This window comes from Taeniopygia guttata, chromosome Z (genome assembly GCF_048771995.1).
Source record: "Taeniopygia guttata chromosome Z, bTaeGut7.mat, whole genome shotgun sequence".
In the NCBI taxonomy this organism is placed as follows: domain Eukaryota; kingdom Metazoa; phylum Chordata; class Aves; order Passeriformes; family Estrildidae; genus Taeniopygia; species Taeniopygia guttata.
In genome coordinates, this window is record NC_133063.1 from 31971175 (window position 1) to 31998611 (window position 27437).

At 34.9% G+C, this 27437-nt stretch overlaps 1 protein-coding gene across 1 annotated transcript in view; it reads right to left on the reverse strand.

Annotated features, from left to right (window-relative positions):
• Positions 1–27437, reverse strand: part of RASA1 (RAS p21 protein activator 1) — a 53787-nt gene that overhangs the window by 9769 nt on the left and 16581 nt on the right. The window contains exons 4-18 of the mRNA XM_002186612.7: positions 26629–26699; positions 23679–23796; positions 22790–22821; positions 20428–20480; positions 19661–19811; positions 16620–16698; positions 13553–13673; positions 10983–11139; positions 9240–9327; positions 7093–7170; positions 5879–6036; positions 5515–5591; positions 1345–1517; positions 998–1157; positions 670–812 (exon numbers count right to left, since the gene is read on the reverse strand). Of these exons, the coding sequence (XP_002186648.4) occupies positions 670–812; positions 998–1157; positions 1345–1517; positions 5515–5591; positions 5879–6036; positions 7093–7170; positions 9240–9327; positions 10983–11139; positions 13553–13673; positions 16620–16698; positions 19661–19811; positions 20428–20480; positions 22790–22821; positions 23679–23796; positions 26629–26699 (1659 nt within the window). The remainder of the gene's footprint in view (positions 1–669; positions 813–997; positions 1158–1344; positions 1518–5514; positions 5592–5878; positions 6037–7092; positions 7171–9239; positions 9328–10982; positions 11140–13552; positions 13674–16619; positions 16699–19660; positions 19812–20427; positions 20481–22789; positions 22822–23678; positions 23797–26628; positions 26700–27437) is intronic.

A 27437-nucleotide genomic window follows, 5' to 3' on the forward strand; every position in this document is an offset into this window, starting at 1 on the left:
ATATTACATACTGAGTACTGTTTCAAAGCAAATGAAATATTCTGCTGCTATACAAGTCTCTTGCAGAACTCTGTCATGTTTCAGTAACTTGTCAGGGAATGCAAAGCAACAGTTTTAAGTTCTAATACACATATCTGGCTTTTATCAGCTTGGATATTCACCATTTTTTGATCTGAGTGACTTTTTGTCTCTCTCAATCCAAATTTCTGATGACTCCCATCTTTTCCACAATGAAGTTAAAGTGAAACACAGGAGTTAGGAGGATCATTTAAGAAAGTTTCAGGATCAGTAACAACCATTTAATATGGAATTTTATAATTAAAATGTAAGTTCAAATCCTGACTTCTACAGTACCTTGAGTTCAACAAGAGTTACTTATATTAGGACATTCAGTAACTGCTGCAGAATGCCTGCTAAATAATTAAAAGAAATTTTGATTATAAAACTTAGTGAGTCCTACTATGAATGTTTGAAGCCAAAATCCAGGGAAAAAAAAAAATCTCTTAATGAATTCAATTCCTGTATTTCTGATATAAAAATGTCTAGTTCTAAAAAAAATATTAAATGCCTCTACAACTAATATTTAATGTAAACATAATAGTTAATAACTAATGGATTACTGTGTCAACAAACAAAAAATGTTTAAAAAAACACAGTTTAAGGTATCACCTCACAGGACTGCTTGCTCTCCATGATCTTTAATATGGAATCTTTCAGCGCATGATGAACAAAACTTGTTGCTGTGGCTTTCATATACTGCTCCATAAGTGTGCTTGCTAAAGTGGTGGCACGGAACAAGGTAGTAGCTTCATCTGAAAAAAGAAATTGGAAAGAGAAAAACTGGAAAAAGGAGACATCAAAAACAGAGGAAGAATATGGTTACTCTTTGACATAAGCTGCAACTAAAGGAGGAGAAAAAAAACAAGACAGCACCGGAACCCTTTCCTTCCCAGCTGTCCAGAATTCCAGAAAACTTTTGTGGGATTTAGTGCAGTACCTTCCATGCTTATCTCCCTGTCATTTAGTGTTCGTAACAACAAGGACTCAAGCTTTTCATGAAGAAAAATCTTCAGTAAAATGCCAGCCAACAGTGTTCTATCCTGTCCACAAACATTTGATAAGGCATAGACTACATGAAGTTCTTTCTGGAGTATAAGCTGAAAGAAAAACATATAACATATAACAGCTTTGGAAAAATATTATATTACATATCTATATATATATACAGCTGTCACTTAAAAATATTATTTGATTACATCAACCAGTATTACTGAGATTCCTCTCAATCAATAAAAAGTATTCATTTTGACAGCTAAACCATGGATGGTAAACATCAGTTCATACCTCTTTAAACTCATTGTACTCTTCTTCTGGCATGATCTTCTCCATGGAATATCGCGCTCGAACACGCAAAGATCCTGGCTCAATACCCTTTAATGGTACATAGGAACTGAGTTGAAACCACTCATCTGTTGCATGTCCTTTTTGTAATCGGCTTAATTGGCAACGCATGAACACTTAAAGGAAAAGAAACATTCACATACGTTATCTCCACCATAGCAATGATACTATTAAATAAAAAATTAGTTTTATTTTCAGCACTTCATCTTATTTTGGGGAAAAAATACCAGCAAGAGTAAACAAAAAGTTTTTTATCAATATATGAACGGATTCATTTTCTCTTCAATGGTTTAACAGTGTCCTGTAAACTGAAGAAGAAATACATGGCAATCTGTAAAGAATGTCTATATATAAATTCAAAAATGCCACACGAATATGGACATGGCTTTCCTTGTAACGTGCAAATCTGGACAGCAATCAGAAACTAAAATACAGGTTAAATCTTTAGAGTTCACTACTCCCTTTCCAGCCTTGCACTGACATCACCATCAGGGTCTGCTCCTATTTATTATTAAGAGTGCTCCTCCAGTGTTCCCAAACACTGACATATGTATTACTTTTGTTATAACTCCAGTCTAAGTAACAGTTTATGCATATTAGGTTAAATAGTGTTCCCAAGCACTTGCTGACTAGATAATGAAAGTCAGCTCAAGAATAGCCAAATCATTAACCAGGATGTTGGTACACTGAAATTGCCAAGCAATGACCTGCACTGCAGCTGAAGTGTGGTGCAGCAGCTGTCTAGCCAGCTACGGAAGCTGAGAGGGAACACAGGCCCATCCTGAGCAGGAACATGTGCTCCTGAGTGGAGGGTTTTTTTCCACAAAGAAAGGCCCAGGCACTTTCAGAGGCAACATTGTGCCTGTGAAGAACCCACCATGCTCCAAAAGGAGTCTGCAATTAGTTTTACATTTAACCTATCAGTCTGCACATCTCAGTCAAACACCCTCTCTTTCCGTGACAAAAATACTTGCTTTTACTTTCCTCACATGAAAAAACAAAAAAAACCCCATAAAACCAAGAGAGCTTTTTTTTTTTTTTTTTTTTTACATTTCTGCAAAGCCAACACACCAATCTGCCTTGCAGAAATTGTCAACAGCTCCAGCAGATTTCTCATCGCCCCAGTGTTGCAATACATAGCAGGATATAATTTAATACTGGAACAGAAGAAGATCACATTTACAATGCCTCATTCAGGACAATCCTGCTGCCTCCTTCATATTCTTTGGAGCTGATGAACTAATAAAAGTTAATGCATTTATATCAGTCAAATAGCATGAGAAACCATATATCACCACCTGCTACTTATCACCAGTGTGGAATGTCACTAAACTACGTAATAAATTTGCTTTCTTAGAATACTTCTCCCTGGCATCCAAGCTCAGTATCCACAACTAAGCAATGTGCTTTTATTCTTATTTGCTTGCACATATAAAGCAGACGTACCACAGTGAGAGGAATGGTGAATGAACTACAGGACCTAGAATAAACTGATGATTTAGTTTTTCCCTGTGGTTATTGTAGCACTTCATAGCTATAATATAAATAATATGACTTGACCTTGATTTTAAAAAAATCATACCAAATATCTGTACAAGGACTGCAGAAGAGTTATCATAATTTATATTAAATTACTTTAAAGTAGTAGGACTTTTTTCCTGTTTATAATGTTACATTGAATTGGTAGGCTCCTTTCAGTAACAGACTGCTACTCAACATTAATTAATTTGAAATTACCACCATAGCGCAAAATCAAACCAGAATCTCCACTCCAGTTCAACACTTTATGGTGTTGTCCATTGAGACCTATTAATTCAACTGTCAACAGTAGCAGATGGAAGTCTACTAATAAATTCTAAGACTTTGGATTTTTCAAGCCATATTATATATTTATTTGAGTAAGTCCTTAAGCAATTTACAGTTAGAGAAATAAATAAAAGTGAATATAATTGATGCAATTGATGTTGAACTGTTTATTATCATTTCTGACTATCTGGAATGCTTAAAATCTAAAGTACCTATGGAATATTCATAATAGACAAACTTAAAAGTAAAGACCAGAAAATTCAGGAAATATTTCAATATACTGAAAAGGTAGCCTTCATTGATGTATTACTTTGGTATTTAGGTTTTGTGTGTTACAATGAAAGAACAAAGCAGTGACTCCAATAATTAAATATTGGACCTTTAATCTGCATTACACGGAAGGAAAAGCAAGCAGAAAAGGTGAGTTAACCCAATTAATAACTGGAAAGATGAATAGCATCAGCTGTACAAAACTGCCACTTCATAGCATTCCACAGGTAACATCTGTGGCTGAAAAGGAAAGGAAAGATGATTGGTTAAGGAAAGGAACCAGTTACCTTGCTTTTGAAGAGTTACAGGTTTATTCTGGCGGTGCAACAGAACATATGTCAGAGAAAATGTGGTTTAACTCATTTTACCCCAGTGAACTTCACATATGTCATAGGGCTTGGAATGTAAGTAGAGGCATGTTTATTCAAGTTGACTTAGTGTAATCTTTATCTCAAAATAAAAGAGTTATGCTGGATTATGCTTATGATTTAAGAGTGTAGATAACTGCAGTAAAGAAATTCAGCCAATCCTGCCACTGACCTAGAAAAGGAAGTATTCCATCACCTGAATGCACAAAACTAACAGCATCTCCGAAATCTGGGCAGAGAGGAGGAAACTACAAAAATACTTTCAAAGAAACTACTGAAGTATCCCTCTCAAGAATTACCCTTTTAAGATTCTTTTCCTAACCAAGGCTTTGGTGTAGCTAAGTAATCAGCGTTCCAGCTCAAATTAATTCAAAACCAAGTTCACAACTGCAATTATAGCCCCTTAGCCTGTCAGAGAGAATGTATCTTTATTTATTTATTCCTTTTATTATTCTATTTAATGTATCTATATTTATTTATTCCTCCTGCTACGCAGAAACTTTTCTAGTGAGAGAAGGAGTAAGAGATCTGAAATTGAATCAGTTTCTATAAGACCATGCAAAATGAGTTGTAAATACCTACTTTGGCTAAGGTTTCCCTACAGAGCTTAAGAAACCCCAGAAAACCAAAAATCAATAAATTAGCACCAGCCTAAGTTACAGACCAGTAACACAATATATGCAAAGTGAAAACAATTGCGCTAGATTATATATACTTTGACTGTCTTGGAACAGAGAGCTCAGAACAAAATGGAAAAAAAAATCTTGGAACAAATTTGAAGAGGGCAGGGAGAGCCATCCTGCCCAGCAAGAAGCAAAGAGGGTGCTCCAGAACAAGTATATTGGGAAACACGATATACTGAAGAACAGGGGAAAAAACAAAAAACAAAACAAAACAAAACAAAAAAAAAAAAAAAAAAAAAAGAAGAAAACAGAAAGTATGGTGTGGGAAGAGACTTGACCTTAAAAAAAATTCTACCTAACAGCATCAAATTCACATTTTTCAAACTCTTTCCTTTCTAGGAAGCTGATAAGATTCTACCACCTTGATGTTGATTTGCTGGAACAGAAAACCACATTAAAGACGCACCTGGCTAACACACAGAGAAGAAAATACAGATCCTTTCCCATTCAAAGTGATATTGAGATAAATTCAGATTTAAGTGGTAATAAGGGAAGAAGACCGATGAGGTAAAATGGAAAGAAAAAAAGGGGAAAGTTTCTTCAGAGACTGACAGATTATTTTTTTAATAAAGAATTGCACCTTTCCCTGTCTCACTGGAAGCAGTCAAAAACCTGAAAAGAAATTCCATGTAGTCAGACTCCATGGAACTTAACATTTTATGGAGCAGACTAATATAGAAAATTTCTCTTTGTTCTTGCTTTTTCATAAGCACAGTCATTATCAAGCAGTAGTTACCGTAGAGCAGAGCTATATCAGACATACAGGACTAGAGTATAGTGCATTTTATGACTAAAATCTGTGAAAGTTCTCATTATAAAAACATTAATGAAAAGCCAGTACCAGACATCAAAAACATATACAGGCAGTATGGTGAGCCTAAAAAACTACTTAATTCTCTTATGACAACCCTTGACAAAAGCAATGATAACCACTCAAAGTATCCATTGCTGTAATGTATAAGCATCTTTTACAGAAAAATACTTACATATATCTGGATCTTTACTTTTCTTTGTTTTGTTACTAAGACTTATCTCAAATCTATTAATATCAGATGAAAGATCGCTAGGAGAAAAGACAGAGAGCCTCAATTAATACTATACATGGCTGGCATTCAAGCTTTTCCTCATTTCATTTCAATCCCAAATTATCATTATCAGCCACTTGTATTAGCAACGACAGGTGCCTACAGAAAATTCTGCCCATGCAGAATTTGTTTGAAAGGTTGCTGCTGTATAAGCACATATACAGTATTTTTTTAAATACTGTAGAACTATAAACAGGTGTTAAGAATCTTAAATCCAATACAAATTAAAAGTGAAATTTACTAATTCGAGATAATTAAAACTTACTCAAAGACGAATTCTTCAGACCACACAGGGTTCTGTCCTTCTCTGATGTGTGTTTTTGCTACCTGGACACTGTTCAGGTAGATGTTACAATACGGATTTGTAAAATGCTTTACTGGGAGTGTATGAGCTTCTTCTACATGCAAAATGAGACTGCTGACCTGAAAAGAAGATAAACTATTTATTTTTTGTTGCTAAAAATACAAAGCACGTGAATGAATTATTTTAATCTTCTATGTAGAGGATTAATGTTAATATGTGAATACTGAATACCAAACTCCTTATTAGAAGACTAAAGACAAAAGGTGTTGGAACATTTAAGAAGCATAAGGAAGCAAGAGTAACTCAAGTAATTAGTGAAAAAAAATTTCCAGACCCATGTTTTTAAGGCATCTTGGATTGAGGCATTAGAATTTGCAAATAACAACTTTTTCAGACATAGAAAATTTTACTGAAATGGAAGACTGGCACTTTGAGTAAGAGCCATGGACAATTCCAAACACAATGGTTTATTATTTGGTGCTTTCCTGACAGATTATGTAAAAATTCTATTGTGCAACACATTACACTGTATCCTTTTATGCAGATAAACACTGTCTTTGCTTTTTGAAAAAAATAATTCCTTTTTTGTTTAGCTTTTGCACATTGAAGCACCCAACTGCACCTGTCATTTTATCTGTAAATTCACCTGATTTAGTTCACTTATTCAGAAGTATCCAAACTTCTTTGATGTTCACAACCAAACAGTTGTGGTTGATTACTTTTTATTCACCATTTTATCCTGTAACAAATTACTATATTCAATATTCATAAGATTAAATCATATCAGGAATTCCTAAAGTATTTCCCTGTTAGTCTCCAATCATTACAGACATAGCTATTTAAGACTGATTGCCCTAAGAAATTCTGGCATGTATGGCACTTTCAAGAGGCCAACAGAAATTAAAACAAGCTTGGCTCAGCATGTATTTGTTACATAATATTATTATCATTAGTTAAATAATTCCATTTTATGTAAATAAAATGTGTCATAAATTTTTATAATTTTTTTAATTTCCCATATAAGGCATATTCGAAAAGCTGCTAACTTTTTAGACTTTTATTCAGGATTTTCTACTGTTGAAAGGAAAAATTCTGAGACTCAATAATATCATTTTGCACAGAGGAGGCAAAATACTTCTCCACATGCACCTCCAACACCACAGTATCAGCTTCACCTGACGCAGACGTTTATTTGACGTTCCTGGACTGGTTTTTCTTAAACTGCAAAACACCTGCAGAGCTTTCATCCAGTCCTAAGAGAGAAGAATGCAGAAGAATGTAATGAAACCAAGTCAGATACAGCTTCTTGCAGTGGAACAGACTGCAAAAAGTATCTGAATTGCTACTTTAACTTGGCAAATACCTAAGTTTTCTGTAATTCCATAGTACAAAAGTCTGAATATTAAAGCAAATTTGTTATCATTACTAAGCAAAACCTCATAAAGAATTTGCAAATCTGAACCTTTTTTTTTATAGAATTATCAAGTATTACCAATGGATATACAGTGTGACCGTTACCAACTTTCCAGTGTAGTGATACTACATGAAATTGCAAATGGTATATAAAATTAAGAAAAAGTTGTTTGCTTCTGAGAAAATTGCATTTAACAAGCCAAACTGGTCTGATTATTCTCTCCAGTACTCCCATATGGCAGTCACAACACTGTATACTTCAAACAAATTAATAGAGAAACATAAAGCATATATCCAACATTCTCTAGTTTGTCTTTGGAAGGTGGAAGATGTATTATAGCCTCATTCACTAGTTACTGTTCCCAACCATTAAATCCTGTACAATTCTTCCAAAGCACAAAAGTTAAGTTTTGTCCAATAGTCTTCTCTTCAGTCAGTATCTCAAAGACCTTTAATCTACTCTCAAAGTACAATTTAGTAATGTCATTGAAACCTTCACAACACTTCTTCAATCATTCTTCACAGCACTTTCCACATCTTAAAAATACAGGAATATGTACGTACTGCATCTATTCTGAGCTTTGTGAGTTAGGCTTCAGCTTTCAAATCTTTCCAAGGAAAAGCTTTCAGCTACACTCCATCAAGTTTCTATTTTTCTATAAAATGTCAGAAAGTAAAGAAAGCTGAGCTTTCTCAAGAGATAAATATTTGTAAACTTTTCTGGGCCAAAGCCATATTATAAAGAAATCTGAAATAACTGTGTTCTGTGTAAATACAGTGAACAGCTTGTTAAGCACTTTGAAAACCAAATTAAACAAAATGTTCAGGAAACAAAACAGGATATTCTATCTTCTATGTGTTCTTAATTATTTTACGTTTTAGAAAATGAATGATTTTACAGATATAACAAAAATTAAGGATCATGGCATTTAATTTATTCATTCTCAATTATGATACAGCATACTGCTTCTCAAAGACAGTACACTGCCAGTTGTATGACAAATTCCACTATATAATTCTTATGTCATATCTGCAAATTTAACAATTGGCATTAATTTAAAAAGAAAATATGTTCTTTCTTTTATATACAGCACACAAAAAATATTAAATTTATATAGACTTCATGCTCTAGTGAATACAGTCTGTTATGAGTGCTCCAAAAAGCTTTCATAATAACGTCAAATGCAAAGCTTGACTTCTAATGCAACATATACATCAGAGCTTGTGAACTTGCACAGCTTGAAACCTAAACAAGAACACTGTATCATTTTAGATACAATCTATGGGTAAAATAATTTCTGAGAAGTAGGCTTCTATCCCACAAGTCTTAATCAGTGAACATGACTGTTAAGAGAGCTAGTAACTAAAGATACCATATAAACCCAGAAAACCTTACACTGTGCACCATCACGGCCAAAAACTATGCATGACTACCAGTTTATATACATGACAAATAACTGGAAAAGGCAGTTCAATTAACTTTGGTCACTGGGCACACATACATGCATTAGCATTTTATTTATTTCACTCTGAAGTAAAACTCTCACTTACTATGCTGTGTTTTATAGCATGGAAAAGACCTGGAGAGTAATTTTTTTCTTCTGAATCGAACTATGTCAAAAGACATGTATGTTCTCCAGAAACAGGTAGCAGAAAATAATGGAAGTTCTGCACATGGGACCTGACTGGAATTTGTCAAAACTGAAACCCTGAAGAACAGGTAATACAGGTGCTAGATTTCCAGCACCAACCTTCCCCCTCAGAGATCTGCTACCAGTTAATTCTAACACCTGCTTTATAACCACTAAATATTTGTGATATATTTGCTTCCTGTTTCAGAAGGGCAACATAACTGAAAGACACAATATTAAAAGTTACATTTTTACACTTAGCAAATAAAAGCTCTCACCTGTGCTTGTTCTGGAGTTTCACCTGCAAAGTAAAAGATGTAATGCTCTTCACTAAAGTGCTGAACTACTATCTGAAAACAGTTTGGCCTTAAAAATAAAAAAAAAAAAAACAACAAAAATTAAGTTTATTTAATCTTCACATATTAACAGACACCTTCACTTGATCTGTGCCGAAAAAAAGTTTACAGTGAACTAACAGATTTCTCCTGTTTATCTGTAAGGTGCATTGAATAATTACATCAATTTTTGTTCACCTACTTGTTACCATCACAAATGGAAAGAGGAAGACTTCCAACAAGATTTATCAGATCTTCAAAAACTGCATTTTGGTTTTGAATGTATTCTGTCATTTTAAGAGAACTACAGTACATGCAGCCTGCTTCAGAATATTAACATGTTTTTAGAATGGTGCATACTCAACAGGGATGTATGCTGGTTTATAGTTAAGGCAAAAAACCACTTGTCAACAAGGATTATTCCTAGAGAGTTTAAAAGCAGTGTAAGTTCAGCATTATTTCACAATCAGTTAATCATACATTAAGTATTTTTATTTCAGGAAAAAGTATTAATCTAAGGAATCCCCTATATGACTGTGTCCCACAGCTCTCATGACCAGTAAAATGTGTACCAGATCATACAAATATCATACAAAATATTTGAGTGTATGTGACACAAACCTCTACAATGCTTAACCTCTTAAATGCTGCAGAAGTACAGAATTCACTGTACTTCTGAAGAAAGGGAAGAGACAGTTTTTTATCAGCTACTTCAAGTTCAGGAGGAACTTTGTCTCAACTGCAGTTCCTCACTAACAGCTTCCTAAGCTGCTGCAACCACCCATGTCCTCCTACACACCTGTTAAGTACCACCTAGCACCCAACTTTGCTCCAACCCACAACACAGGGTTTCTTAAAAGCTATTTAAGAGAAAGAAAGAGTGTTTATTGATTTATATATATTGACAATATATACCAAAGCTTCCTGCCTAATTGTCAACTATACAGGGAACATTTCAGTACTTTTTAAAAATTATCTATAGCTGTGCTCCTCATACCAGTAGTTAGATGTTGGAGATTTTTTCAAAATTATTATAAAGATTTTAAAAACTCACAAACATACAGAGCAAAGCATCAGTCTTTGTAGATCAATAAATGCCACTAATGTTAAACATCTATCTCTAGTTTTTTTCACAAAGTAACTAGAAGTTGATTATATGTAATTTTTCAATAAATATTAAGATCTGTAGAATAGCCAGAATTTCTAACTTCTATCACTTATTATGTAAGTAAATATTCTATATTCTGTAATTATTATTCTATAAAGTTCTGTAATACAGGTCAGTGGAGTTGTTTTTTAACTACCAATGAAAAAATACATAAATGCTCTTCTTAATTTCTAGCGATATCTAAAATTTAGACTTCTGATTCTCAACTTTCTTGCTGCTAATCATGTCCCTTGTGGTCAGCTAGTTTGAATATCAAAATATTACAGTAAGTAAGATTTGATGTGTAAGTAACTCTGAGTATAGCAATTGTGCAAAAACAATCTCTGAGGACGTTTACTTATATGAACAAGTATAGTAGAAACCAAATAGTTGTTTTTAAATAGAAAAGCACCTACAGACTTCTAACCAAGTTAGCTTTCAAATACCTACCAAAATAACATAGAACTTTTAGAATTGGCAAAAATTCTTTATCTTATTAACTCTTGGTGCAATAGGATTAAAAAAAACCGATGTCCTACCTGCCAAATAAACTGTCATGTACTCCATAGACAGAACACACACTAAGGTCTATTAGTCCTTTGGGTTTTGTGGCTCGTTTTTCACTTTCAAAATAAATTAGCTGGGCATCATTTCCCTCTAATATAAAGTACAAGTTTTTCCATCTCTTTCCTTTACCTGTACAAGAATCAAGCAAATGGTTACACTACTGTCTAAAACAACAAGTAAATTTTGTAAATTAAGAAAACAGAAGAGGGCAGTAAACTTTCTGTCAAATCCAAAGAGAAGAACAGTGTACAGATAATCAATCATGCTTGAGTTGTCACACATTCAATTTTGTACACATTCAATACACATTCAATTTTATACAACATTTGACTAAAACCAGATCCTCTTCACAGATTCAGGCAGAGTTGCAAAAGATTCTTCAAACATCCTTTCAACAGCATTATGCAAGTGCATATGAGCGGCCCCAGCAGTAAACTCCTCTCAGTGTTATGCCTGTATCTATACAGATTGCAAATAGTGACAGTGCAGACACCATTCACTAGATTTTCTTTTTTAAGAAATAGACTCTCGGCATTAGAAATGGACTCTCGGCATTACTCCAAACTCTGACCATTGATTGCATTACAATACCTTAAAACTTAGAGCTGAAGAACAGACATGGAAATATTTTATATGCAAACTTAAATCAGAATCAACTGCAAACATAAGTGGCTGGTTCCACTTGCTGCAGAGAAAGGTTCTTTGAATTACAACAGATTAAGAGCATTCTGCAACAAATTAATGCTTAAATCAGAGTACCATTTAGAAAAAACTTTCAGCTTTTATTTTACACTTTAATCATCATAAATCCACTGGGGCCTCAATAAACTAGTAGCAACATTGTTTTCAAAATACAAATGTAACACTCATTATACTATGACTCCTAGATGGAAGAGTGATTTTATTGCATTTAGTCCATATACACTATGTGCATCTGTCTACAAGAGAGTACTCTAATTTGCCTTTTAGCCTGATTTTTCCAAGTCATTCCCATTTGATTCCTTACTCCCATGACATCTCTCTATGTGGGTCTCAGATTCAGTCAAAGAAAGAAACGGAGAGTTTCTAGCCAGGCAAAAAGCCTGGGAAAGAGCTGGAGAAGAATGTAAATAATTCTTTATCTCTCTTGTTTTTCACATTGTTTATAGTTAAGTTCTATCACTGTTTGTCAAGCACTTTGCACCAATGGTGTGGCTTGTTTTCACTTCAGAACCAATGGAGTTGGTCCTCACGAAGCTCTGTATAAAAGCACGGTGTATTTTGGATAAATCTGAGTCTTACTGTCACAGCCTTCGGAGTCAAGTCTATTCATTCCTGTCCTGCCTTGACAGCGACATCTCTACACCTCTCGGAATAAGCCTTCTCAACAAGTGACATGCTTCCCTTATTCTGTTCAGAAGGTATAGTTTGGGATGGTTTGGGTTTTTTTTAATGTCTCTTGTATTAGGCTATATGAAAACTCATACCTTCTTTCTTGCATTTGGTCACTATCCAGATTACCACCTGTAACTTATCCTTCTTGTCATTTGCAGAAATCTCAGTACTGATACCATTTTTCTGTGTCCATTAATGCAGATTTTTCCAAAAAGTAGAAATATAACACCCGGGAAGAGACCAGCTTCCTCAAAACTTCAAAGACTTGTTCAATGAAAATTCTTCAGGGTAATACTGAAGGTTACACTGAAATAAGTCAAGCTGTCAGCTTTTAATGTGCTTATTATATGTTATGCTGTGTGAGCATTAGAACCCTGAAAAGTCACTACATCCTTTGTATGACAGACTGTGCATTTTAAATTTAAGATTGAAAACATACAATCTGACTTGGAATAACAAAATTAAACCAGCTGTTCTCTGCACTGAATGTACAGATGTACACTATTTTAGCTCTCTCAAACCTCTATCAGCTAGAACTTAGTGAGTTCAATATTAAGGACAAGCACTTTAGGAAAATGTATTTCATTCCATGATTTTGAATGCTACCTTTGACAAGGATGCCTACTTTTTGTGCTGTGCTGATTTTTTCAGAACTGCCAACCAAAATTTTCATGCCGTCTGTAATTTCATGTATCACACTGTTCTATTCATCTACTACTTAAGGAAAGAGACCTTCACACTCCTTACACACTTTCTAGAACCTTTTGCCCACTTCAATTCTGCTCTTTCTAGTACCACTAAATTCACTAAATTCAGATAGAAAGTGCTGATCTCTGCTCCCTAGTAACCAACAACAGGGCACAAGGAAATGGAACAAAGCTAATGCAGGGAAATTTCAGATTAGACCTTAGGAAAATCTTCTTCACTGAGGAGGTGGCTGGTCCTTGGAACAGGACCAGTATGCAGGAAATGCTCAGGGTTTATGCAGCCTGTCAGGGTTTAAGGAGGGTCTAGATAATGCTCTGAGTCACGTGGTTTAGCTTTCAGTGGACCTGCAAGGAGCATGATCTTTATGACTCCCTTTCAATTTAAGATACTGTATGATTCTGTGATCCTTATCTGCTTTTTCTCTTCCTTTAAAAAAATAAGAGCGGCAAACATAACTCACTTTTTTTCAGAAGATATCCTTTTTTGACAATATTTTTATAAAAAGCATCCTTCGTTTTCCGACGAATTGTATTGTAGATTTCTTTTCCATCCACCGTATCATTAAGCATTTGTTCTTGGTGCTAGAAAACACATCAGAAAAACATACTTTAAGTTCAGAAATTGCCATTAAAAAATGTATCCTATGAAGGTGCGATCAGGATCATCTTACTGAATGCTACCAACTCATGACTATTGCTCTCCCATGCATTTTACTAAAGCATTCGTTTTCCATACAATACACATGCTAGAAATGTACTATAACTCTTTCATACTTCCCAAACTGAAAGAAAACAAGGGTTTTCAATACAGACCAACTTCTTCAAAATCTTTTTCATGTAAAAACAAAAAACATGACCTTTCACCGTGATTTCACTGTGTTAAAATTCATGCCAGTCTTTGAAAATTTATCTAGCTTCTAACTGTCTTTTACGAAAGCTCACAGGCCTGAGATACCACGGATAAACTCTGAAGCAACAAAAATGGTGCAGATCATAATTAAAACTGAGTCAAAATGGCACAGTCTCTCATTAATCTCATTAGAACTCACATATTGTAAGTGAGAAAAATTCAGGACAACAGAAGAAAGGAAGAAATAAGAAACAGAAAAAAAAAAAAATTCCCACAAAAATGGTAGTATCTAGAAACACGAGTAATAAATATGACCAAAACCCAAGCCAGGTGTGACCTTACTAAGTAAGATGATGAACAAAAGCTCTTTAGCTGTAAAAAAGAAGAAAAGCAAGACTATAACGTAGTAAGGACATAATTGAGATTAAGAGACATATGAATTGGTTCTTACATAATATTCTACTTTTCTTCCTGTGCATATATCTGCAAGAATTATGATTTTGATCAAAACAACAATAGTGAGATGAAAAACAATTTGGTAATACTAACAGGAATTACAGGACCTACAATGGAAGCTATATCCATATATTATGAAATTATAACATATAATGTCACATATGATAATAATAACCTGATTATCTGTCAAGATAATGTCTGTAACTCCTTTGTGCACAAGGAGTAGTGCACAAAACAAGACATTCTAGTGACAAATATTTTTAGACAAATATCATATTACACACAGGAATTCCATCAGATTGATTCTAAACTGATGCAAAACTTCGAAATTCTTTCTCCTCCTCAAAACCACAGAGTATGGTGCTACATGGAAAGGAGGTAAAGTTGAACATTAAATGCACCACTGAACACTAAATTTTCAAATAAAGTCACAAGAGCATTTGGCTAGGTTAAAAGAATCTGAAGTACTCTCACATAGAAAATGAGTCAATGCAGAGTTTATTAATACAGAAACTGTAAGTTTAGTGTATGTGAAAAGTTAAAATGAAGAATAGCTGCTACTATTAAAGAGGTATAATGAAGAAAGTTACTGATTAAGTTTTCCAAGGAGCAGTCTCAGAATTCCTATTTGCTTTCTGACCCAAGCACATTACTGAGCACAAGTTAACAGCAGGAAACAATGGGGAAGCACCAAGGACAAAACCCAATTAGCAGTATAGGAAAGACTGCAATAACAAGGAATACATCTCTTAATGCAACATAGCAGTTACACTATAAGTATCTGTCGATACTTACAGAAAATGAGACATGAACAGCTGAGTCACTCATTGGAGGACTGGGCTGTGATACTGTTGGCTATGCTAACATACTGGTCTCACCAGGATGGTCTTAACTTCTGTCATGGCAGCCCCTAAGGTGCTGTGTTTTGGTTTTGTGACTGAAACAGTATTGGTAACATACCAGCCTTCTGGCTCGTGTTGATTAGTACCTGCACAGCCTCAAGACTTTCTCTATTTCCCACTATGTCCCCTTCCTCAGTGAGGTGGCTTGCTGGACAATATGCTGGGAGCAGAAATAGCCAAGACAGACAATGACAATTGATCAGAGGGACATCCCCTGCCACATAACATCAGCAGCAGCAAGAAGCGTGTGGGCACAGGCAGGTCTCCGAGAGCAGCTGGGCATTAGTCTACTTGTGAGAGGTGCTGAGTGTTTGCCTTTATATTGCCCCTTCCTCTGCTTATAAAACAGTATTTATCTCAACCCAGGAGTTTTTTTTTTTGCTTTTGCCTCATTCCACAGGAATAGGGAATGAGCAAACAAAGGTGCAAGTCCTTAGCAGCTCACCAGGGTCAACCCACAACAGAAAATTACATGTATATTCGTTAAGTGCTTTCCAGAGGGAAACAGAATTATGCATAACATGGTACTATTCTAAGTTGTTCTGGTACATGTTCAAGAAAGGTGAGCTCACACCAAAACTGGTAGCAGCAAGGCAACTATGAAAACATTACAAAGAGACAGGATCAGCTTCTGTGTTGCTTAGACTGGTGAAGAGAGGAAATGCTTTCATACTAATAAAAAAGATCCCACAATGGGGTATGAATTGACTGCAACTCTCTTTAGGGAGGACAGGAAGAGCAAATTTCTGATTTCCACTGAAATGGGAAAGCTTGGGAATAGAAAAAGAAAAGAATAGGCACATAAATTTTATAACAAGCTATAAGCTCGTGAAAAGCTAAATGATGTGGTATACTTATTACTGGTGATCTCTTAGAATCAACTTCTGCTATGGGGCAAGTGTGCTTCAGAACAAGTGCTGCAATCCCAGCCCTGCAATCACTCCTGAAGTTTTTCAGTGTGTATAGGTTTCCTGTGACAGAAGAAAAACCTCAGACACAGAAGAGAGAAGAGCAGACTGGTTCCCTTTAATATGCAACTAAACCAAAGCATAAGCCCAGCAAAAAAGCCAGGGGCAGAGGGTGAAAGTCAAACACCTCACAGCATAGACAGAACTTACCATACTTTCTGTTGACTACAAGCCAGACTTCATTAAGTGTATGTATAAAAGAAACAGATGAGTTGAAAACATTGGAAATGTTGATGACTGTCTACTGGATTTAACTACCACTGGTATCTCTGCTGTAATTTAATTAATAAATTGATTTCATAGTGATTCAGTCTGTGACTTCAACATCAAAGGCTCAGAGATTAAATCCTACCTGCATTGGAACAGGATCTTTTAAGTAATATCCTTCAACAATCTGTTCTTTTCTGTAGTGCTCAATGATGTCAGCAATACTGTTAAATAAGAAAAAGAATATTGAAAGGTTAAACATACTCATTTTTCCACTGTTTGAGAATCTGCTTTTCCATAAAACCACATAAAATGTTCCCACAAAGTTTTAATAAAATCAAGTGTTAATCATTATAATCTTATTTGGAAAGGAATGAGGATTTACTAATATACTGAAGTCAAGAAAGTTCACAAAACTGTATTCAGAATGTATTAATCCTAAACTCTGCAAAGAATTTTAATGACTTTCTTAAAATGTCAAATGAGGACATGCACTTTCCACATTCAGTACATGTGCATTACCTGCTTTCCAAGCACATTGAAAAATTGCTATTTCATTGGCAATGATTTTCCAAGTCCTAGAGTAATCAGCTAAGTGGAATGGGGCATACTCTGAGTGAAGTGCAATCTCCTTCTAGGAGCACGGGAATAGAAAACCGAAAGGGTTTGTAGCAGGTCTTATACAGATTATGACTGGACATCACTTATGTCCAGTCAGTATGATTGGACATCATACTGATATTCATTATCAGCAGCACTCCTTTACAGGGAAGTATTCATTCTACTCATCAGATTCAGACTGGAATTACACTTGGAAGGCTCAGGAGAGAATTAGCGACACATAAAAGCTGAAATTCAAGGCATTTAAGTTGCTCTAATTTATTTTCACACTACTGAAATTTAAACTGCAGTAACAGGGACATCAACAGAAATGAATCATTTACATGCAAAATATCCATCTAGAAAAAAGAGCTAAGTAATTAAATAGATAAAAATATACTCAGTGTGACTTCTCAGTTCATGCATACTCAGCTGTGTGTGCAAAGATACAAATAAGGCATGTATGCAACACAGGAACAATAGCTGATACTGTAAAAAAATCTCAAAAACTTCTAAATAAAGGTATGTCTAGGTATCTTGGTTGGCTTTTCTGTTTCATTCTGAAGCTATGATCTGGACAAAAATTACCTTCCTACGAGTACTTTTATTTTTCAGATATGTAAAATGAGATTAATGTTTCTTTCAGTTTTAGTGAAATCAAGTAATTCATTTCAATTTTTGCTGAGATGCTGTCTGTATATGCTGTTTTCTACGTAAGAATTTCAACTGTGTCACACTACAAAAAACAATAACTCAGTCATTATATTTCACAAGTTGAATAGCTACTACCAACATTTTCTAATCAATCAAATAACATTATATGAATTTTCTCTCTCATCAAATCACGAATACCTTGACCTTCAATGCACCATCTCCTTCCTTGATTAAAAATGCCATTAGGAGTTCCTCAATGCAAGGAGCAGGTGCCTGCAAAATTTCTGCAATTTTGTAATACAGGCTGAAGAATAAACTCCGTTGTATTTAAAAACTCCTTCTATAGTTAGAGTAACATATAGACTAGGATTCCAAGCCTTGATAGAGCACCTAAAGGCTGCCTTCTTCATTATATGTTTGAATTTCCAGCAAATTTACCAACCTCATACACTCAAGAGATTTGAATTGAATATCATCTTAAGAGTATAAGAATAATTCTTCCAAACATACAACAAAAATAAACATTTTCTTTGACACTAAGGAAGATGTCTGGGAACTACGTACCAAAATACTAAAAGAAATTCTTAAAGCACTTTGTCATAATTTATTGTTGCTTAACTTTAAAATCTTGTTTTCTGTTCAGCTGTATAGACTCTCTTTCAGACAAATGTAATCTACACACCAAGTGAATCCAGCACTCTATTATAAAATAATCTTAAGCAATAAGAATGTAGTATCTTCCTGAAAGTGTACTATTTAATGCTACAAACCCATCTGAGACTAGTAAGAGTTCTGCTAACTTGATGATTAATTTGACATCACCAAGGGTGGGGGTGGTCCTGGTCTATCATCCTCCTCGCAACTAGAAATCGGCATTTACCTTCATGAAAGGCTGCCCCTGCAGCTAGCCTGGTTTTCCGTCTGGATGGCTGGAGGCCAGACTGATTAATGAAGAAGGTATTCAAGAAGCCTGGGTGTGAAATGGGCATAGGTTCATCAGGATCCAATTATTTAGCCTCACAGCATCATGTGAGTAACGTCATATGAAAAAGTCTATTGAACTTAGTGAGGAGATCTTGACATTTTCTCAGACACACCAGCTGCTGAATCTCTATCCACTCAGAAATGACAGAAATTCTCTATTTGGGTAAGAATGCCCTGGTTCTAGGTGAGCAGGACGAGAAAAACACTGTTTTTTTAAAGGCAGGCAATAACTTCTGTTTAAGGAGGAAAAGTGAGTTTTCACTACTGAAGAATCTTCCAGATAGAACTACTCTAAAAAAATACTATCAAAGATGAAGGTGCACTGATAGTTTCTCCCATAAAAGGGGAAACACCTCATCATTTCTCTGTTTTGTACAAATAACTAATTTTTTTGCACCAATGGCAAAAGAAATGCATCTTAAGTTTGTTCACTCTAAACGAACTGATCAGTATTTCTGCTCCAAGAATCATGCACATATTTCAATGTAATTTAGTATCTTTTTCCAACAACGAAAGTGTTTTTACCATTTCTTGTAAATACCCGTTTCTATTATTTGAAAACTCTATTGTCTCAGATAAAATCAGCATTTTTATTTTCTGCTTTTCAAACAGACAAGAACGCATGTAGAAGCCTCCAAGATGCTTCAAACTGAGTAATCTCTTAATTACAGATACAAAATTTATAGATCCACCATTATCCATTCAAACCACAATTTACAGAGTGAAGCAACTGGTTGGCAGAATAAGCACAAATACTTCAAGAGAAACAAGTAATACTTAGGCTATTTAAGCTATAGGAATCTGCTCAGTTAAAAGTAACTACTATGGCAATTAGGGAAAATATTTAGTATAAAGGAAACTACAGTCTTAAAATCATAGTAGTAAATTATCAAAAGCAAATTATGCAAGCAAAAAATATGCACAGTTCCTTTTGCTATAAGAACTCACCTATTATAGTACCTTCCTCCCATCATAAACTGATTGTTTGATGTCGGACATATTTTAAAACGCTGAATATTTTCACTGGTCCGGAAATAAAGTGAATAATCACCAGGTGTATTATCTGAAGGCCTCACAAGAAAACTGCACACCTGACCAACTGAAAAGACATCATAACAGTGTTATTTTTCTTAGTGATACATATACACCCTTAGAAATCTATTTCTACATAAAACTAGAAAGAACTGCACACTTGAAGAAATAGAAACCCCATAAAGGTAAATTCCAGCAGTGATTTCAAACTAGAAGAATTAGTACTAAACCATCAAAATTAATGAAAAATGGTTCAGCTGTAGCCTGTAACCTAGCCACATCTTTGGCATCTCTTTAAAACAGCATGCAAAAGAAGTTTGATAATGTTTTCAAATCTGTTCCAGTATTTAAAGTAGGTTATCAAAAAATATGGGTCAGAAGTACTATTTTCATTTAAAGGAATGTTGCTTTATGAAATAACTGATTCCACATAGAACAATTTAAAAATTAATTAAATCAAAAATTATTAGATTAATTTTACTTGAGAACATACTCAGTACTGATAGCCATGAAAGTTTTCTTCCAATGTAATATTCAACTGAGGTAGCACCCAGAGAGATTGGGGAATCTAAAACACTCATTTATGATTAGACATAAAAGGAAGTTTTCCTACAGTTTAAAATTAACAGGATCACTTAGTGCCATTTCACTATCACTGTATTTCACACCAGAAATACACATACCTGTCATCAGCAAATTGTAAGCTTCTTGTTTGGAGATCTTCCCATGGAACCATCTTAATAAAGATGAAGAGAAAAATTAGAAAGCAAGACTACCAGATCTCTTTTTTGTTTGTATGACATCCAAGGCTCTGGCACCAGTGAATTTAATCTTTATTTAAAAAGACCCAATATATATTGATGAGACAAACAATGTCTATGTTTCTTAATGATTCTCTACTCCCAACAACACGGAAAGACTAACACTATTAAGTACATAAATAAATTACTTTCAATAAAACATTTGGAGCTGATGTTCAAATACAAGCAAGTTCGGAGATTAATATGAATTGTCCAAAAAGTAGATAATTTGACAGGCAGTATTTGATGTACTAGCAATGTACTAGAATAATGAAATCTGAAGCTCAAACAAGAAGTTATACACAGAAAACCTCAAACTCAAGCTTCCCAGAGTTATGAAAACAAAACCTAGCTTTGTTAGATTAATGAATATAAACTGCTTTGTTCTCATACCTTGTACTTTCCCAAAGTCTTGTGTCAGAGTAGTTCCTCACAAAAGTTCACACCCTCTACCTTGTTTTGGGATGATACTTACCACTATTCAGAAAAGCTTGACATGCTACAACTTAATAATCTGCATTTAGATGAAAGCTAAAGATAATGGTCTTTAATAATTTCGGTGTTTCTTTCTATACTACCTTCAGATACTAATATGAATTCCTCTGAAAGGTAAGCAACAACTGAAACACAGAATCAAACCTCCACACATCTCCTACAAGCTGCTTTCCGAATATGAAATTTCCACTTTGAAGACATCCATATTGCCAAATTGACTATCAGAACACAGTAAACCAAGTAGACCACTGAAATGCCTCCTTCTGCCATCAGCCACTTGGAAAGTGGGTAACAGCAAAAAAAGGGCAAGCACAAATATGATACACAAATGAGAACATCAGATAAGTTATCAAGGCACTTGACATTTTTCACAACTATCTGCCACTCATCTTCACTTGTGAATATAATCTATTAACATACTGACATATCAACACACTGCTGATTCTAAGTTGTATTCAATTTTAAATTTTTTTTTAGTATTTAAGCAAATAGAAGGAAACTTAAGAGTCCTGTGACTTTTTCTTCAAACTTTAAGTGCTATAAGAATCACAGAATTTTAAGAACAGAATCCTTTGCACTGGAAAATACCTTCAAGATCATCACGTCCAATCCTCAACACAGCACTGCAAAGGCCATCATGAAACCAATGTCCCCATGTGCCACATGTACACACCTTCTAAATCCCTCCAGAGATGGCAATTCCACCACTGCCCTGGGAAGCCTGTTCCAGGGCTTGACAACTCTTTCAGTGAAGGCATCTTCCCTAATACACAATCTAATCCTCCCTTGGTGCAACTTGAGCAAGCTTCCTCTTGTCCTATAACTTGTTACCTGGGAGAAGAGACCTCTTCTGGCTACAACCTCCTTTCTGGCATCTGTAGAGAGCAATGAGATCCTCCCTGAGCCTCCTTTTCTTCAAGCTGAGCCCCACCAGCTCCCTCATCAGACTTGTGCTCCAGACCCTTCCCCAGCTCTGTTTCTCTTCTCTGAACTCACTGCAGCACCTCAGTATCTTTCTTGCCATGACAGCCCAAAATTTAACCTAGAAATCAAGGTGTGGCCTCAACAATCCTGAGTACAGGGAAACAATTACTGCCCTCGACCTGGTGGCCACACCACTGCTGACCAAAGCCAGGATGCAATTGGCTTTCTTGGTCTCCTGGGCCCACACTGGCTATTATTCAGCCACTGTTGACCAGCACCTCTGGTCCTTTCTGCTGAGTAGCTTTCCAGCCACTGCCCCAGCCTGTAGCACTGCAGGGCTTGTTGTGAACCACGGGCAGAAACCATAACTTGGCCTTGTGAAATCTCATACTATTGGTCTTACTGATCCAGCTCCTCCATATTCCTCTGCAGAGCACTCCTACACTGCAGAAGATCTATGCTCTTGCCCATGAGGCAAACAGAGACACTGTTCTAATAGTACTTTGGTATAGTATTTAGAGTTGTTATCTCCAAGGCAACTGTGTTCAAGAAATACTCAGTTGTACATATTCTGGCTGAAAGTGACCATCTAATGTTTCAGTACTGCAATACACATTAGCAACAGACACACCTATTACTAGTTGTAACTAGATATAGGACTTTTTCATTATTAATTATCCCTGCATCTGTAGCAACTAGTATATAAAGAAGTCTTGAGATTAAAAAATAAATAGTTTTGGTCACTTTCTCAAGAACTTAGAAATCTCACAGTGCAACTTGACAAACAGTTATGAATGCTTTGGAACAAAAAAAGAAAAATCCTTACATTTTGCCTTCATGGGGATCTTCTTCTCTTCCCTAGGAGAAAATTAACATATTACGTGAGTGACAACAGTACAACTAAATTTAAAAAATGTCACAAGTTAAGACCTTCTGTGGAAAAAAAAATTACATTTAGATATCTGAAGCATTTTTTACCTAAAGGTCTTACTGCAGCTCTATGAAAAGCTTTCCTTTTCATTCATTAGGTGAAAATTCAGCAAAAATGTTATTTCTGATGATTACTTCATTAATGATCCAAATCCATTAGAGGTAAAAACTTTTTATAAAGTTTCAACCTTCTCAGCCTTCCTAACATTAAATTACCACTGACCTATCAGTCTACAGATCAACAGTCTAGTACTGCCACTTCAGTTTAGCTATTCACATCCTGACACAGGTCATCTGTAAGAAGTATCTCAAGTACCATTGCTATTAGCAAAACATATGTACTGTGTAAGAAGATACTATAAAAAAATATTTTTTTTTCTTCTCACCAATAAATTTTTAACCCAAATTTCATCCTAGAATAAAGAGAAAGATCCACCACAATGCAAAATTACATTCTGTTCAGTTAATGAACATTTCATGGCAATTGCAAGAAAGAAATGCAATTTAATAATTCTTCACCAGGAGAGTAGATTTTAGGGAAATACCTAGTAAATTTACCATACCATTCATTTGCACTTATCTTTGGACAACACATGAATAAACATTTTTTGATAACAAACTAGGCTTAAAGGTTTGTTTTAGTTTTTTGGAACTACTAGATGAATTTACTAGGTCCAGAAAAGTACATAATTAGAAAACAATTAAATGTCACTAGTCTTTGCTCAATATTATTTTATAAATAAAATCCCATTCATTAAAAAAATTTGAATACAAAAATTACTTACCACTTCTTCTACCAAGTCTTCCACAATAAGACCTTGTTCATCTGTCCGTAGATTTGTAACCCACATCCAGCCATCTTCCAATTCATTATGGACAATAAACATGTCTCCTTTAAGGAAACTGAAGAGGGTTATAGCAAGATTTAAATCAGAGATACACTCATAATATAAAGTTTAATGAACACAAGGAATTCTTGAGTATAATTTCCAGAAAATATCTGGGAAAACCTATTAGTAAAAAATGCAGGAACTGATGTTCCAAGCACAGGTGTATTGCTCCTCACAGTTAAGTGGCTACTATATACAAGTTTTCATACTTTGATTTATTTTTAGTATATAATATATACTTCAGTGCTGCCAACTTCAAAGTATGCTAATGTATAAAACAAAAATAACACAGGAATATTAAAATACAATAATATTGTTCTTTCATCCAGAGAGATCAAATATGCAACACAAGTAAAATAACCTTTAGTAGTCTATAAGAAAATTATATTCCTTTCATTGAAAAATTACCTTGTATAATGTAAGTTGTGGAATACCTTTTGATTATGTTCTCACATATGAAGACAAGTGATGCAAAGAGAATACAAAGCAGTTGCCAGAGATGTCATGCAATTAGCTACAAGCGTAAGAAGCATTAACATTCAAAATCAGAGAATCACAGAATCAATTAGGTTGGAAATTACCTCTGAGATTACTGAGTTCAACCTACTACCAAATACCACATGTCAACCAGACAATAGCACTAAGTGCAACATCCAGTCTTTCCGTAAACACCTTCCAAGACAGTGATTCCACCACCTCCATTGACAGCATTTCAATATCTAACCACCCTTTCTGTGAAAAATTTTCCCCCATTGTTCAACCTAAAGCTGTAGACTAAAGGGGAATTTAAGATAATGTCCTCTCATCCTGTTTTCTGGCAGAAGAGACTGAACCATACCTGGCTACATTCTTCTTTTAGGGAGTTGTAGAGAGCAATGAGATGTTCCTTGAGACTCCTTTTCTCCGGGCTGAGGCCTTGCAGCTACTCCTAATAGGACTTGTACTCCAGACACTTACCAGTGTCCTTCTCTGGACACACTCCAGGACCTCAATGTCTTTCCTGAATTGAATGGCCCAGAACTGGACACAATACTCTATGTGTGGCCTCACCAGTGTTGAGCACAGGGAAAGAATCACTTCCTTAGTCCTACTGGCAATACCACTGCTGATCCAAGTCAGGATGTCATTGACTCTCTTGGCCACCTGGGCACAGCTGGCTCATCTTCAGCCAGCTGCTGACCAGCACCCCCAGGTCCACTTCCATTGGCCAGCTTTCTAGCTCTGCAGAGGGTTTATTGTGGCCAAAATGCAGGACCCAGAACCTGGCCTAAGGGAGTTTACATTGCTGGAAGACTAGTGTAAATTACTCCTTAAATGTTAAGAACACAAACTCAGGTCACATGAAAATCTTTTACTGAAGCACATAATTTTTGATCATATTTCATGATGCATCAAGGTACAGGAAAAACAATAAAGAGTGAAACTCATTAACTACCATTTCAATTCAAAATTTCACAGCCAATGTCTATGGCACAGCTCTCATTTGAAGTAGGCTAACAGTAAAAACAAAACGCAACAAATCACTATTGAAAACAAAGAATAAATTCAACTGCTATTCAGCTTTAACAGGTGACAAACAAGAGCACTCTCCATCACTGTACAGTTACTGCATGGAAAACTTGTTGAAATTAATTCAATAATATTTCCAACTTAAGAAATATTTTATTATGATATTAAAATTTTAAGTCAATATTGTCTGAAATACGTAATTTCTTTAGGAGCATATTAATTCAATCTAGAACAAACTGAGAACTCTGGTTTTCAGCTATACCACGAACAGAACTATTTTAGCCATACAGACCTCAAAACCCAAATACCAACTCTGCATTTCAGCTCTATCCTAAAACAGGTAGAAAAGGTCTAATTGCCTACAATTTTTGCTAAGATAGCAAACAATAAAATGCTATTTCCTCTTAAGCTGATAGGTGCAATAAGGTAAATAAAGGATTCTTTTTTTTGTTGTTCTCACACATAGTAGGAAGCCTTAGTTGAAATGTGCCATTAGAAAGCCCCTTCCAAGTCCTATCACCTTAGTAAAATAGATAACTACAAAAACAAAAACATATAATCCTTTAAAGGATCAGACTGGACTATAAGTCTTGGAATAAATTTCCATCCAAATGAGGATATAAAGCTCTCATACCTCTCTACATTCTAAGGTAATAATCCTAAACCTAAGAAAATTCCCAATTCAACACGTGTGTTACACTTGTTTATGAAACCTGTCTCATTCGAGACATTAGAAATCACCACAAACCACTTTGAAATCCTCCTATTTTTTCATCTGGAAAACAATTATCTCAATAAAGCAGTATCAATCCCAAGTAACCAGGAAATGGTCTTCTACTGACCGACTCACTTTTTTGATCCTTAAGTAAGTAGTCAAGGCCCACTTTCTCTTTCTAGTGATATGCGTTGTTTTCCTCAGCTACACATCTAATAGTTCTGTGGCAATTCAGAAAAAGGCCTAGCTCATTTCTTTCACATATCTTTCACTCTATCTTTCAGATAAAGCATTTCCATACAGAATTCTCTGACACATAAATGTATCCTTTTGGTGAAAATCTAGGGCTTCATAAAACATATTTCAAAATTATAACATTACTAATTTTAATTCTATGTACCTTTATGTACCTTCCGTTCAATAAATGCAAACAAATACAATAAGAACAAAATGTCTCACTCTTATTTCCAACCAAAGAACAGCGAGATATCATCTGTTAATCTAACTATGTCAAGTTTAAGATGCAACTGGAAAAAAATTGCATATGAATACCTACTTAAATTATTACTACTTATAAATACTCTTTACAATTTCACAACTACTACTATTACTCAAACATACCTTATTTCATCAGTTTCTGGCACTTTGGTGTAAGGTAGAATTGCTCGAACTCTCCTTCTGTCTTCCACGGGCTACAGTTTAGAAAAAGAGCCAGTTTTTTCTCTATACTCTGTACTGTATTCTATACAGTATATTCTATACTGTAGAATCTTTCTCCCCAGCCTTATGCTATTCTGAGGCAAAGAACACCACCTATATCCGCCTTGCCAGTTTTTTATTTCCAAAGCTCAAAACCACTGTCAGCTAGAAATGTGTAATTTGTTGACTAAGAGCACTTGCTTTAAATTTTTTTTAACTTAGAGCAGAAGGAATGTCCAGAATTTTAACATTCAGAAACATCTTTATTCAGGTTTTGGGTTTTGTTTCAAGGGATATTTTGCAGTGGGTTTTTTTTTTTCGTTTTAATTGAACAAAATTAAAACGAATTGCATGTGAAAGAAACCTTGGTTATCTTCATGACATATATTTGGAACTATTGTTAGATATCCAAAATGTGACAGAACAATGATGGTTCTTTATTACAAGAACTCAGTATTGTCTTGTTTTTCATTGTCTACTTAAAATGATGTTATTACATTGTGCAATAACTGCAATACCTCTATCTTCCTCATTATGTATTTTTATTAAATAGCAGATTTTTTTCATCACTACTTTGTATCAGTAAAAATGCATTTTTATACTCCTTAAAGTTCCATGTATGCATATACAAAACAACAGGAAACTTTCTGAAATTTTTTCCCAAAAAAAATGTAAATAGTGATTAAAGTTAAAAACACCTTAGTAAGTTAGACTACAGGAATTTTTTTTTA